This window comes from Lissotriton vulgaris, chromosome 5, assembly GCF_964263255.1.
Source record: "Lissotriton vulgaris chromosome 5, aLisVul1.2, whole genome shotgun sequence".
In the NCBI taxonomy this organism is placed as follows: domain Eukaryota; kingdom Metazoa; phylum Chordata; class Amphibia; order Caudata; family Salamandridae; genus Lissotriton; species Lissotriton vulgaris.
Window position 1 is genome coordinate 1,233,616,164 of NC_141693.1, and position 13,285 is coordinate 1,233,629,448.

Below are 13,285 nucleotides of genomic sequence, written 5' to 3' on the forward strand. Positions count from 1 at the left end.
TTTTGGGCCTGCGAGGTCGCAGCAGACAACCTGGATGTCCTGGACCTCACAGGATAGATGGCATGGTCGTGTCACTGGAAGAGGGCCCAGGTTTCACAGTGTGTCTCTGATGAAGAGCAGCCAGTTCTCTCAGAGACCGAAGAGCCAACCACTGTGGTGGGTGGATACCTGGGGCCGCCGGTCAGCAACCCGCAGCCCATGCAACTTGGCCCCAAAGGCAGGCTATTACCGCAGGCAGACTCGTACAATTTGCAGGGATGGCAGCGAGCCCCCAGAGACTCCAGCTCAGGCGAGGCTGCAGACAGCAACATTTAACGCCCAGCGGTCATCAGATGGGGCTTCATGCCAGGGTGTTTGCCGATGAACAGCAGGTGACCAGAGCTTCAGGGATCCACATCCGCCATCTTGGCTGGCCTGGCCCGGATGATTGATTGATTGATAAAAATGTATAATGCGCAAAACAATGACCCGCAGGTATCAAGGCGCCTAACAATAATATCAAAAGTCTGAATCAATCATCATTACACATAGGCCTGCAAGAAGAGGCGGGTTTTTAAGGCACCGCGAAATGTCTGCAGGGAAGGTAGGGACCTGAGATCCAAAGGAAGATCATTCCACCATTTGGGAGCTAAAGTGGAGAAAGCCCTGCCACCCCATTTAGCTCTTCGCACACGAGGGGCTGACAAAAGCAATTTCCCGGAGGAACGCAGATTCCTTCCAGGGATGTAGTGGATGACATCTCAAATTACATTACTGTGACATAATCCACAGAATCACACACTCCTTTACAACCTCACATACACCCACTCACACATCCACACAACCACTCACATACCCATTCACAGACCCATATAAGTACTTACACAACCACTCACTCATCCATAGGGCCCTTCACACCCCCACTTACTCATTCAACCACTCACTCACCCATACAGCTACTAAAACAGCCACATACTCACCCATACAGCTACTCAAACACCTACTTATTCACCCATACAACCACTCTCCCATACAAGCACTCAAAGCCATTTACACATCCATGCAAGCACTCCCACATCTGCTCACTCGCCCATACAGCCATTCAAACAGACACTCACTCTCCAACACAGCCACTCATTCACCAACTCACTTAACAAACTCCCACTCAAACAGCCACTCAGTCATCCATACAGCCACACACCTAGTCACTCATTCTTACAGTCAATCTGACCTGCACCCACTTGCTCGCCCATAGTCACTCACACATCCACTCACCCGCCCACCCATACAGCCACTGACACACCCATTCACTCACCAAAACAGCCACTCATTCACCCACACCACTACTCTCACACCCACATATTCACCCATTCACCCACCCACTCACACAGAGAGCCACTCATATAATGTCTGTTAAAAATGGAATCATTCATAAAGTATACTAATTTAACTTTTGTGGTACCTTAGTCTATATGTTTAACATTCAGAAACTTTTAGAAAACACAATCATTGGATGATGTCATCAGTGAGGTCATTTGAGATATCAGTAATGTCATTTGAGATGTCATGAATGATGTAATATATGAGATCATAAGTAGTCCATTGCAAGGGCTTGAGTTATCGTTAGCTCAGGTAACCAAAACTGCAAAATTTCAATGGATTTGGATGAGTGAAATCGGAGTCGAACTATTACATCCCTGTAACCTTTGTGTTTTTTCTTAATAGAGAAAACTCCATGGTTTTGCAGTAGCATGGGTTGAAAGCTTGCATCGGGGTACTGGGAGTAAAAAAGAAAACACAGTTTGGTCATCAGCGGTGCATGACAAGGGTATAAGTTGTAGTTAGCTGAGTAAATTATAACTAACTATAATGCCGCTTTAACCCTTACTTTATTTTCAGTGAACGAACGAAAACACACACACAAAATGAAATTTCAAACCCTTTCCCTAATATTTTTCAACATTCAAAGTGTTGACAAAATAAGATTTTTTATTTCTTCTTCTGGAAACGTACCTGTTGTTGTGGCGAGCACAATAATAGGTCTAGCAGTAGGGTTTCCTGTTCTAAATGGTTAACCTGATGGGTTGGGAAAAAGCCAAGGTAATTCCGAAAACAAACCTTCCTGGGTCACTTGTGTGAAAGCTGAACACTACTGTTTGCTCAGTGATCCAAAAGAGAAAGAGACACAGACACCAATGCGATAGCATTAAAGAAGAGTCAAGAGTGGGTAGATCACCTGAATTTCATCACACTTGATGAGTTTCTCCACTTCCTCCTGATGCAGGAGGATGAACTCTTCATGCTGCACAACCTCAGGAAAATGCTTCTGGCTGAACACCTCGGCGGCCTGCATCAGATCTACACAGTTGTGGGTCTCCGCAAAATCACGAATCCCCAAACAGTTCGACGGATCTAGCTGGCTTTCCAGAAATTCACAGCAAGCTCGTTTCACACCTATTGAAAAACAGCAGAAAAAATATATAAGTAGGTTAAAAAGAGGGGCAACTACTGCAGCCCGCCAACCAAAATATGAAAACCATAGTGATTCACAATGTATTCAGATGCAACCATCCATCTACAAACACCCATTTTTCATTATGTTCAAATGTGCAATATTTTTTGACAACGTCTGTTATTGTCTGTTTAAGAATTAGTTCTTTACTGGGAAGGGACTAAGGGAGTAGATTCAAGTAACACAAACTAAAAGGGTTTGAGGCCTGGGATCTTCTGGGCATCTCCACAATAGGAGGCATCATAGATAAGGGGGAACTCAAAACATGGACGATGCTTAGCCAGGAATTCAACCTGCACAAATCCCAAATTATCAAGTATGCACAAATGCATCACGCATGGCAGGCAGAGGGTATTCAATGCGAGCATCTCCCGGATTACGCCCCACTTGAGGGAAGGGTCCTACAGGAAGAACTGGTAGATAAGGCCATCTCCTACACATACAAAACCATTAGCAATAACATGCCAGATGGACTGGGAGGGTTGCGGGCTAGATGGGAGAATAATGTTGGGCCATTTGAAGACATTGATTGGGAGGCAGCATTGATGCATCCCAGAGGAAGTTATTAAGGCAAGGTTACATCTCATACAATATAATGTACTACATAGAATTTACTATGATCAAGACAAACTATACAAAATGGGAGGGCAGAGTCACCTTACTAGCGTACACTCAAAGCGATTATAAGTGATTTCTTCCATACAATATGGGCAAGTACCGAGTTGCAGGCATACTGGGCGAAGATAATCGTGACCTTAGGGACAGTACTAGGAGTGACACTGCCGGTCGAACCAAGATTTGTTGTGCTAGGAATCCCAAGTGAGGTGGACATTACTAGGGCCCAACTAAACTTCCTCTCCCTAGGAATGGTAGTGGACAAGAGGGATGTGGCCAGACGATGGCGACTACACTTTAGGCTTGATATAGGGGAGGATACGCGACAACTCACCCCACAAATAACTCGGGAGACTACTGTGGGTAGCTATGAGGAGGGACCCAGATAGAGGGCCCGCACAGTCGTTCATTACTTTTAGACCCAAAGGGGGGAAGGAAGTACAGTTGTTACGAAAGCAAAATGGTTATATTGACGATGGCAAAGTTTTGACGCTGCCAACAATTGTAGTACTGTTTAGTGTATGTACTCCGTAACTAAAAATAAAAATACATTTATTAAAAAAAAAAAAAAAGAATTAGTTCAACAGAATTCTATTCTTGACACTGGCTCCATTACAAAATTACAGGTGAATTCAAACCCAAGAAAAACGTAATATCTTGCAGAGAAAAGAGAACTATGCATTGCCAGCAGTCACCCTTCAGTAAGACTAGTCATGCTGTGCTAGCTACGTTTAAAACCAATGCCATCCCTTCCATAAGGTCATGGAAAAGACAATCTGGTATTAACCACCCTCTAATCCTGTGTGCTTATACTATGTAGCCACATGGCAACCCCACTAGGCTGCAGTAACTGTACTGCTTACAATGATGCTATCAAAACCACTCTTCAGCAGAAACATCAACCCAAATCATATAGTAAAACAAGCACCAAGAATTAACCGTTTCAGTTCCACTCTTACAAGATTATTGCAATGCTCCTGCGGTAATACCTTTCTCAATTGCAGTCATACTAGGACATCCATTCTGAGGAGTAAACCCAACACTTCCAATTATGCTTTGTGAGGTATACTTACCTTTCAGCTGAAGCAAACATGCAGCTGGCAGTAACTCCTGCACGTTTTCTACTGTTACATGCACAGTCTCAGTGTAGACAAAATCCAGGAGAATTTCCATGGTGGCAGCGGTGAGGCCCTGTATATCCACAAACGGTTTTCCCTTTTCTGAAAGCTAGAAAAATATATTTAAATCAGGCATATTAGGCAAGGGCAGGCTTTCATCAGTGGTAAAGGATGCCATCATCACAGAAAACAGAAAAACTGAAGCCATTTCAGAGAAAATGCAAATATTACTACCCAAAGTATCATATGTTTGGGTCTTAAATTGCCCTCCTTCACAATTTATCATGATATGGTTACTTACCTGTAGGATTAGTTTTGCTGCTTAGGTTGACCGCTTTTGACAGGTTCCTCACTGCTTCCAGCCTCTCAAGGTTGAGTACGCTTTCTTCAGGTCTGACCTCTTACCTTGCACCAACTCAGTTGCCTGGGTATTTTCATCTTCGTTGTTGGACAGACCAAGAGAGTGATCTGCTTCTGCTGTGATGTCATCATTGCGTAGCGTGGCCTCCTCTGTTTCTCCCAAACCTTCAGTGTTTTTTTCTCGGCACTTGGAACAGGGTTTACAAAACTTGGAGCTATGGTGCAAAAAGATGCAGACTTTGCGGGAATCCATTTATACTAACTTGTGATCGCACCTTGGACAAAATCCAAAGGGTGTGTTCCCCACCTCCCCAGACGGTCCAGAATGCCTGGCTACACATTCTACAACTGTTAAGTTGTCTATCCGGTTGTGGTTTGCAAGCAAAAAGTGGTCACACCAGCATTTATCCCCAAATCTTTGGTATCTTTTGGTGTTCTGCTAATTTTTTCAAACTTTACTTCGACGATCCGTCAATAAAACTCTCTAATCCTCCATTTTGTCTCCAGACCCAATAGCGGAAAACTGAATACTAAGACACCAACCACACACAGGGGCTTTTGAGACATACATCTGGCATTACAAGGGAAATGACATAGCATCAAATGGTGCTAGACGAGGCCAGAGGGCAAAAAAAAAAAATGCAAAAAAAAAAACATAGGCGAGAATTCTTTAACCAGCAAGCAGATGGTAAATAAATGCACAGCATGTGAATTCAGAAATGATTCACGCTGCAGATAAAACAGCATCAAGTTATTTATTAACAGTCACATAACATTTGCCATAGCTTCTCATGTTAACTCTCAAGGAACTTGTCAGTCCATCCAAACGTGTCAACCACAGTCTTTCCACTTCATCTGCTAACCTCAAACTAAACAGATATTTACACCAAAGTTACAAATATGTAAACGGACGATAAGTCTTAGTTATGACAGAAAGACTGGAGACCAAAAGAATGGATATCCAACACGAGGGGAGTACTTATTTCTCTTGTTCAACTTCCTCAATTCCTAACGTGTGAAAAACGAATAAAGTCAGAATAACAAGCATTTACAATGCAATAGGTCTCGCAGCATTAAAGTTTGTGTTACTGGCATTGTAAATGACAATGCTTTGCATTAATTATTTTTTTAAATTTGCAATTGGTATATAAACATTGTTTGTGAATGGTTAGCTGTTGCTTATGCTAAGCAAAGTTGGAAGTAATATAGAGTGCTAGTCTTGCTTGTTATAAGCATGCTGATTTGTAAGCGCTCTGATACCTGCGGGTAAAGTTTGCGCTATATAAAAGTGAAAACTAATAAATAAATACAAAAAGGCCTACCTGTACCACGTCCGTTCTTATTCTGCGATGCCACATATCTTTGGGTCCCTGTACTTATTAACTGCACCCGGTTGTGGGAAACCTCCATGGCAAGAACAACGTGTTGCGGGGCAGACACGGGCAATGTAGCCACTGTCCTGTGGCTGCACCGCGGGGTAACAGTGTAGGGGTAGTGTCAGGAAATCCCTGCACCGACAGGGAAAAGACATCCGCGACTTCAACGGACTACAACTCCCAGAAGGCCAAGCGGGAAGAGCGTTCTGCAACTCAGAGTAGTGGTTGCATAACGCAATTACAATACGCCTATATAGGCGGTACTTGAATGAAGAAGGGTGTCGGATATTCTAGTATCCACACGGCCTTCCACCAAGCTGTTCCTGTGCACCCGTATAGAGAAGAATTCCCAGCAGGATCCTAGGACAAAGGCGGAGGTGGATTGAGAGAGTCTCCCCGGGCCGCTCTTTGTTAGTCTGCCCTGTTTCTTCACGGTGAGCCGCCAGGAAAGCTTCCTTGCCGCTTCTGACGAGTCGAGAAGCCTGCCATTGATATCGGACGCGGAAAACTTTGCCGCCGCTGACTCGGAGGAGTCGGGAGTCCAACACCGGGGCAATCGCTGGTGTGAGCCGTAGCTCCCAGCCTGTCCCATAACTACGGGAGACTCCAGCTGTTACGCACACCAGGAGGTGTTTGCCGCGTACCGGCTGTAGAGTTTCCGACGACGATAGAGCGGCTGCTCTCGTCACCAGCTTCTGGCATTATTGGGACAACGGTGACGCATCACCCGGAGGTGAAGCAGCGTCCCGTTGTAGAAGAGGAAGAGGTCGAGCGGCTGCTCCCTTCAGGTCGAGACCCCGGCTGGGTGTCTCCATGACTCCTCTGTAGAAAAGGTCGAGCGGTTGCTCCCTTCAGGTCGAGACCCCGGCTGGGTGTCTCCCTGACTCCACTGTGAGAAACGGCTGTTTCCACGATACCCTCAAAACACATCGAGTGGCATTGCCGGCTACTGTGTTTCTGCCCTCTGTTGGCATACGCCGGGACCACCGTATTTGTAGAGGACGGGGTAACGTATACCGGCTGGAGGGGACCAGTAACTATATACTATATTGATTTCTTGTATATTGAATTGCTATACAAATAAATCACCAAACATAGAACCGTGTCGTGTCCTGTTTTGTGGTGTCTGTGGCGACCCCGAGACCCCCAGGTGTTACAGGTAGGAAGGCAGGCAGTTGGTAGTGCTGTGCCATAGCAGTGTAGTTCTCTGTGTATGCTGGGCATGGGGGTTACTGTATCAATGCCATACAAAATGACACCATGCCATACTTTGTGAATCTACCAATCTGTAACTAAAAAAGGCAATAGGTCTCGCATTAACGAGAGTTTGAGCTATTGACATTGTAAATGACAATGCCTTTTATTTCAGTTTTCTTTTTTTAAAACATAATTGAAAGGCATTGTCATTTACAATGCCAATAGCTTAAACTTGCGTACATGCGAGACCTATTGCATTGCAATTGCTTGTTTCTTGAAGGCTCCATGAACAGGTTGGTGAAGCTCTGGGGCACCTTGCAGCCAGTGCTCTCTAACATGGCATGGTAGCTGCTGTTGAGTCTAAATATGTTCTGATGTAAAACAATGTGCACTAGCAGCTGAATGTCTACACCCACATCCATCTCCAGGCCAAGTTAACAGGAAATGCAGGTCTGTGCTTTATGTACATCTATCCTGGCCAAAAGATCTCCTGATATTGCAATGGTGCCTGCTACCGCTCAGGGATGCTGCAGCCCTGTCGGCAGAAGGAGGCGAAAAAGACTTATTAAACCTAGAGGAATGTTGGCAGAGAGACGGAAGCACTCGGGTGGTAGGATGGCGATGGTTGGAAAATGAACAGCTTGGCCTGTTAGTGAACGAAGAAGATGAAGGGGGCGGGAGGGGGGGGGGGGGGGGGGGGCAGAGAAGCAGTCACTCACGCCCCCTAGGGATGGGGCATAGTATGGGAGTCCTGGCTGATTCAAAAGCTCTTGTGTAAAAATCACACATTATAAAAGCAGTGAAATTATTCTGGCAGTTTCTGCTTTGCCTTTGATCGGCCATGCACCCTTGTCTCCTACAACATGATCAGATGGTTCTTTTCCAAAAGTACCTGGTCGAAGGTTGATGGCTTCCTGGAATTTAGAAAAACGTTTCTAGGTTATACCTGGAAACGGCCACGGTTGCAACCAGGAATGCTCCTGAAAAAAGGTCAGAAAATACATTTTTCACAGGCAGAAATCCCCCTTGTGTTGTTGGTCTGCCACCATTTCTCTCTGCCTCTCTCTCCAAGACTCTGCGCTTACAAGTGGCAGAGATCATGTATGGGCTGCTGTTAAAACCATTGATTATACATTGACATATAGTTGACTTGGATGGCAATGATGGTTACAGTGAGAAATGACATACATCCGGCCCTCCTGGCCGGAGCTGGACACCCCTCTTCTTGAGGGCAGTCTTGTGCATACGGTTTGTCCCTAGGGGATTGGTTAAGACTGGTCCACTGGCTGCTGGGTACATAAGCACTGCGGGAGAGGGAGGGGCGCACACCTCCCCCTTTCCATCAGGAAGTTGTCTGTTGTGTCCTCTTCAGCCTGTTTTGGGTTTTGCCTTGGCTGTTTTCAATAAATGTTCATTTTAATGTTAATGTTCTTGAACGCGCTGCTGCTTTTGAGACCCTCTAGATGTGCAACTCCGACGGTGCTCAACTCCTCCGTGCTGTCTTTGCATTAACTGTTAATAACAGCCCGGATCCGCTTTTCATCCTCCCTGCCAGGCACAGTTCTAGAGGCAAGCCCCTATTAGTTGGAATGAAACCCAGTGTGCTTTCAGAAGTCCTTGAAATCCACAAGGTTGCCGCGTAGCACATGAGAGTGAAGTTCTGCAAGCGAGCTCCGGGTCAGCCGGATTTGATTGTGGAGAAGGGAAGCATTCCGCCAGATCAGCCCCCTCCCTCCCGCAATTACACCCCTTTATCAGGAGCTTTCACACTCCAGCCGAGGCCGAGGAGATCCCCCTAGAAACGCCTTTTAAGTTGCTTTAGTTTCACGCCTCAAGGCCCGATGCTTTATGCGCAGCCCTCAGAGAGGTCCAACAATCACAGACACCGTTGTGCCGCTTTTGGATTATCGCGATAACGAGCTGGAGGTGCTTTGAAGTCTGGAGAGACAGCTTCAACCACCCCAAGACCGAGTACAAAAGTGCGCTAGTAGTTCAATGAGCGCGGTTTTTGATAAATCGGTTAATCTGTCTGACACGTGCTAGCGTTATTTATACATTTAAAACTAGAGGCTAGAACTGAGGCAGGGGAGGGGGGGGGGGGGGTCAGTCAAAGAGAGGATCAAGTGAGAGCAAAATGTTGGAGATCACAGAGGGCAGCGAGAGAAAGAGCAACAAGAGGGTGGTGAAAAAGAGGTAGAACGGCGGGAGGGCCTTGTGAGAGAACAAGTGGACGGGGTGTCAAAAGAGAACGAACAGCCAGAGTGGGGGTCGAGACTAAGAGCTAAAATGGCGAGACTGATCAAAAGAGGACCCTTAAATTGCAGAACACCATGAGGCAGACAGTCCACCCTACCCAACTAAGCGAGGCTAGCGCTAGAAGAACTCAAGGAAGGGGATCAGGGCGCAGCGAGACAGTAATATAAAACCTAGACCCTGGCACCTAACGCCAGCACCAGCCCGTTGACTGGCAGTCCCAGGTGAGAGTAAGGGGTGCGTGAAACCTCTGACAGAACCATGATGAGGGGCGGACTCAACTATGCTGGCAGTGCCCAGGAAGATAATAAGGTGTGACTGACTCGGGGTCAGCTCTTCCATCAACGACATTATACATAACGTCTTTTTTTTACTATATCTGATCACGCCATGACTCGCATACAAACATACAGCGAGCTAACAGAACAGGAAATTCTACTCACATGATAAATCGAGCAATTCTAGTCAGAGGCGTCAAGTTACCTGCACGGTGCATATTTACCGACTCCGACGCTTTGGGGGCACTGCTGGAGGTAAGGAATAATATTTTGGGGGTGCTTCCTCTTGGGTCTGAGGAAAGAGGTCCGCTCATGTGCGCTTTGCTATGGTGTGGCGTTTTGAAGTAATTCCACAAAAAAACAAGCCGTGAGCGAAACCGAAACCTTCCGTGGGGCGGGACTTCAGTCTTCAGAAGCCCGCGCACGCGCCCACGGAGAGAAGCAGTGCTGGTGACGCAGGGCTCCCATGCCCGAGGGAGAGCCCCGCGGTGGCGGCTGAAGTCCGGAGTGGCGGTAAGTGGGCCGTTCTTGTGTGTCTCTTTGTGTGTGCAGGGGTCTTTGTATGTGTGTATGTGCGTGCGTGTGTGCAGGTGCGCTCGTGTGTGTGTTTGTCTCTGTTTAACGCGCATGCGTGCAGGGGGAGGTGTGGCTGTGTGGCAGCTTTCCAGGAGAAGAGACAGGAGCTGGCCACAGCGAGCGCGTTCACGTGCGCGTGGCCTGCTCAATTCCGAGCGCGCGGCCAGCTCCTGTCCCCTCTCCTGGAAAGAGAATCCCTAACAATAGGTCTCTGGCGAGACCGCGGTTCAACACCACGAGACCTAAAAAACGAGAGGCAGTCACACGGATCAATTAAATAATTTACAAGAAATGCCTGCAGAAAGTGGTCGGGGAGTGGGGCAGCGCTGTAGCTTGCGCAGCCCACTGTCATCCAGGACACCAGGAATTTATCTTTGACTCATTTGACAAAGGGTACCGAGGGTTTGTTCCTAGGGGGAAGTGCTTATAAAGCGCACAAAGAGAATCATAGCTGTCTGCAGTAGGAATGCAGTACAATTTTATAATTAAGTAGTCTATAAAAGGACACAGGAAGTCTTTGAAGGCTAAAAGCTTGGGCATCAATCTTGTGCCTCCAAGCAATGGAAACAAAAATTACAGAACTTTAAAATGTTCACTGAATAGAAGCTGTTGTCTTCTAAATAAACAAGATGTAGTAAAGGTGTAGAGATGTATCTAAAATGCATGTGAACTGCAGACAGTATGTTGAAAGAGTACTTGAACTACAAATAATTTTTATAGTTTGAAAATAACTGCGTACTCAATTATATTTACCCGACCTGCCAGTAGGCTCATCCGGCTAAAAATAAAAGCTTTATGAATCCAGATATCAAGCTTACTATCGATGGAAGGGTGGCAGGCCATCATGTAATGCTGGGAGAAATGTTACTCATCTCCAGGAGAAGCAGGATTTAGTTTTTCACCGATTAAGGGAGACTCAACTAAGCATGAACAACAAAAGCGAAATGAAGGTCACACAGTACATGAGGCTGTATGGGCTTTCTTGACTTTTAAACAAGAAGTGGCATAGCCAATAGGTCTCGCATTTTGGACCTTAGAAGTGTTTAGCAATGCAACACATTATCCTTATCTCACCCCATAGTAGAAGTCATTGCTTCTTACACATGCAATGCGATGGGCTTCCAATGAAAACAAAGGGTTGGAATCGAATGAGGCCCCAAGCAATTACCAGTGGCTGCCACTAATTCAAGCATTCTATCCATCACTTTTTGGTTTTCTTGAGTGGCTGCACATTGTACCATAGAACAGAATCTGCATCCTAAAGAAGACACCCAAGTGAACATAAACCTGTCTGGTGTTGCTTTATGTTCCCATACCGAGGAGACCTGTCTTAGCAGTTCAGCTGGACTCTTCCTACTGGAGCAGTCTTAAGGCTGATTGCTCAAATTGTGGGCAAACACAGAAACTGGAAAGCGCTCCTGAGTAATCTCCGTTGTGGCTAAGAATAATTCAAGCAATCCACCATCACTTTTCTGTTTTCCTTAGGAAAACGCCCATCGATGGAGGTACAGCATGGAACTTGTCCCAGACTGACAATCAGTGGGAGTTTGTGTTGATAAGTCTATGGTTTCCAGCACCTGGAGCAGAATAGGACAGCGCTATCAGCTTTGTTTAGACAGTGCTAATTATTATACTGCATGGCTCCAGCATTTTACACCTGAGGAAGCGCTATAATGCAGGATTATTAATTTTAATGTGGTGATGCAGGGGCTTGCCTTTAAATGTGTTAGGCTAACGCATGATGCGTGGCACTTGGCAGGGCTCAAATTGTTTAAATAGCATAATAACTAAACTCCATTTGAGAAGAAAGCAAGCGTCATCCTTTATGGTAATGTACTAATTGGATATGTGTCACGTATTGCCGTAATACCCAAGCATCTGTCTGATGTGTGGTACACTAGTGTCTTAAAAACCTTATGGAATATTTGTTTTTATAGGTTTACTGATGAACAACTCATCAGTCTGTGTATTAATTGTCTGCCAACGGCAGTACCAATGCCTTTTTTGCCTTCTTTTGACATCTGGCAACATAATCATTTTTTGATTCATGATGTAATAAAATGGTCAGCAGATTTTGGAAACAGAGAAAATACACGACTAATAAAATCCTAAAATCATATGTTTGGCCAAAAGAAATTCTTTGCATACGATCTCGAGCAGTGACGTGCTAAATCAAAAAAACGAGGAACATTAGGCTATCACAGCAACTCAGGTGCTATACAAGGGATCAGAGGAGAGTGTTGTGTGTCGATTTAGATACCGTATATAGATTTCCTTAATCATGGCCTTGTATAGGTACAATTCACATTGCCCTAATTTAGGCATAGAAATCCAGCCCTTATTTAGGAGTTGCTCATACTAACCAAATACAGGCATGGTCAACTACTTCCGTTCATCTTCGTCACAATGAGTTCTTGGAAAACCAGACTCTTAAGCCATTAGGACTTCCCCTTGCCTGGATATTGATTTCTCCAATAACTCATTTATTATGCATGAACATCTATTCCTTCATATGCTTGAGTTGTACGTCAATACCGGCATTTCTAAACACCTTTAAGGTATAAATATACCTTCACTTGCCTATGGCAAACCACGTTGCACTGTGAAACTCTGCTACCTACTTGCCCGACGCAGCTCGCCACAGCAAGTTCGGAAGGAAGTCAAGTCTCCAACTGACGCACTGACCAGATGCTGTCATCCTCCTCGCCGAGAATCTAGCTCCAGTGTTTCTTACTCCCCTTGCGGGGTGTTAGAGATCGCGTCCGGGAAAGAGATACCAACCTCTCTCATTCTAAGGTAAGGAGCAGACTAGAACCTAAAGAAACTATAGGCAACTCTTGGCAAAACTAAACTATAGCTAAACAGCACCAACTTCTTCCCTCGTACTACACTAAGTTTAGGTACACTGAGGTAGAATTGTTTTAGAAGCACCAGTTGAGTATTTTAGCCTGTGTTATTTATGTATGTATTTTTATATATTTCATAGCTACAGACCATGCTATTGCAGTATTATTTTATTGT

The 13,285-nt window shown here is 45.4% G+C and overlaps 1 protein-coding gene across 2 annotated transcripts in view; it reads right to left on the reverse strand.

Annotated features, from left to right (window-relative positions):
* Window positions 1-13,285, reverse strand: part of KLHL12 (kelch like family member 12) — a 621,505-nt gene that overhangs the window by 541,578 nt on the left and 66,642 nt on the right. For both annotated transcript variants that reach the window (XM_086923076.1, XM_086923077.1), the window contains exons 3-4: window positions 4,180-4,333; window positions 2,216-2,433 (exon numbers count right to left, since the gene is read on the reverse strand). In XM_086923076.1, the coding sequence (XP_086779202.1) occupies window positions 2,216-2,433; window positions 4,180-4,333 (372 nt within the window). The remainder of the gene's footprint in view (window positions 1-2,215; window positions 2,434-4,179; window positions 4,334-13,285) is intronic.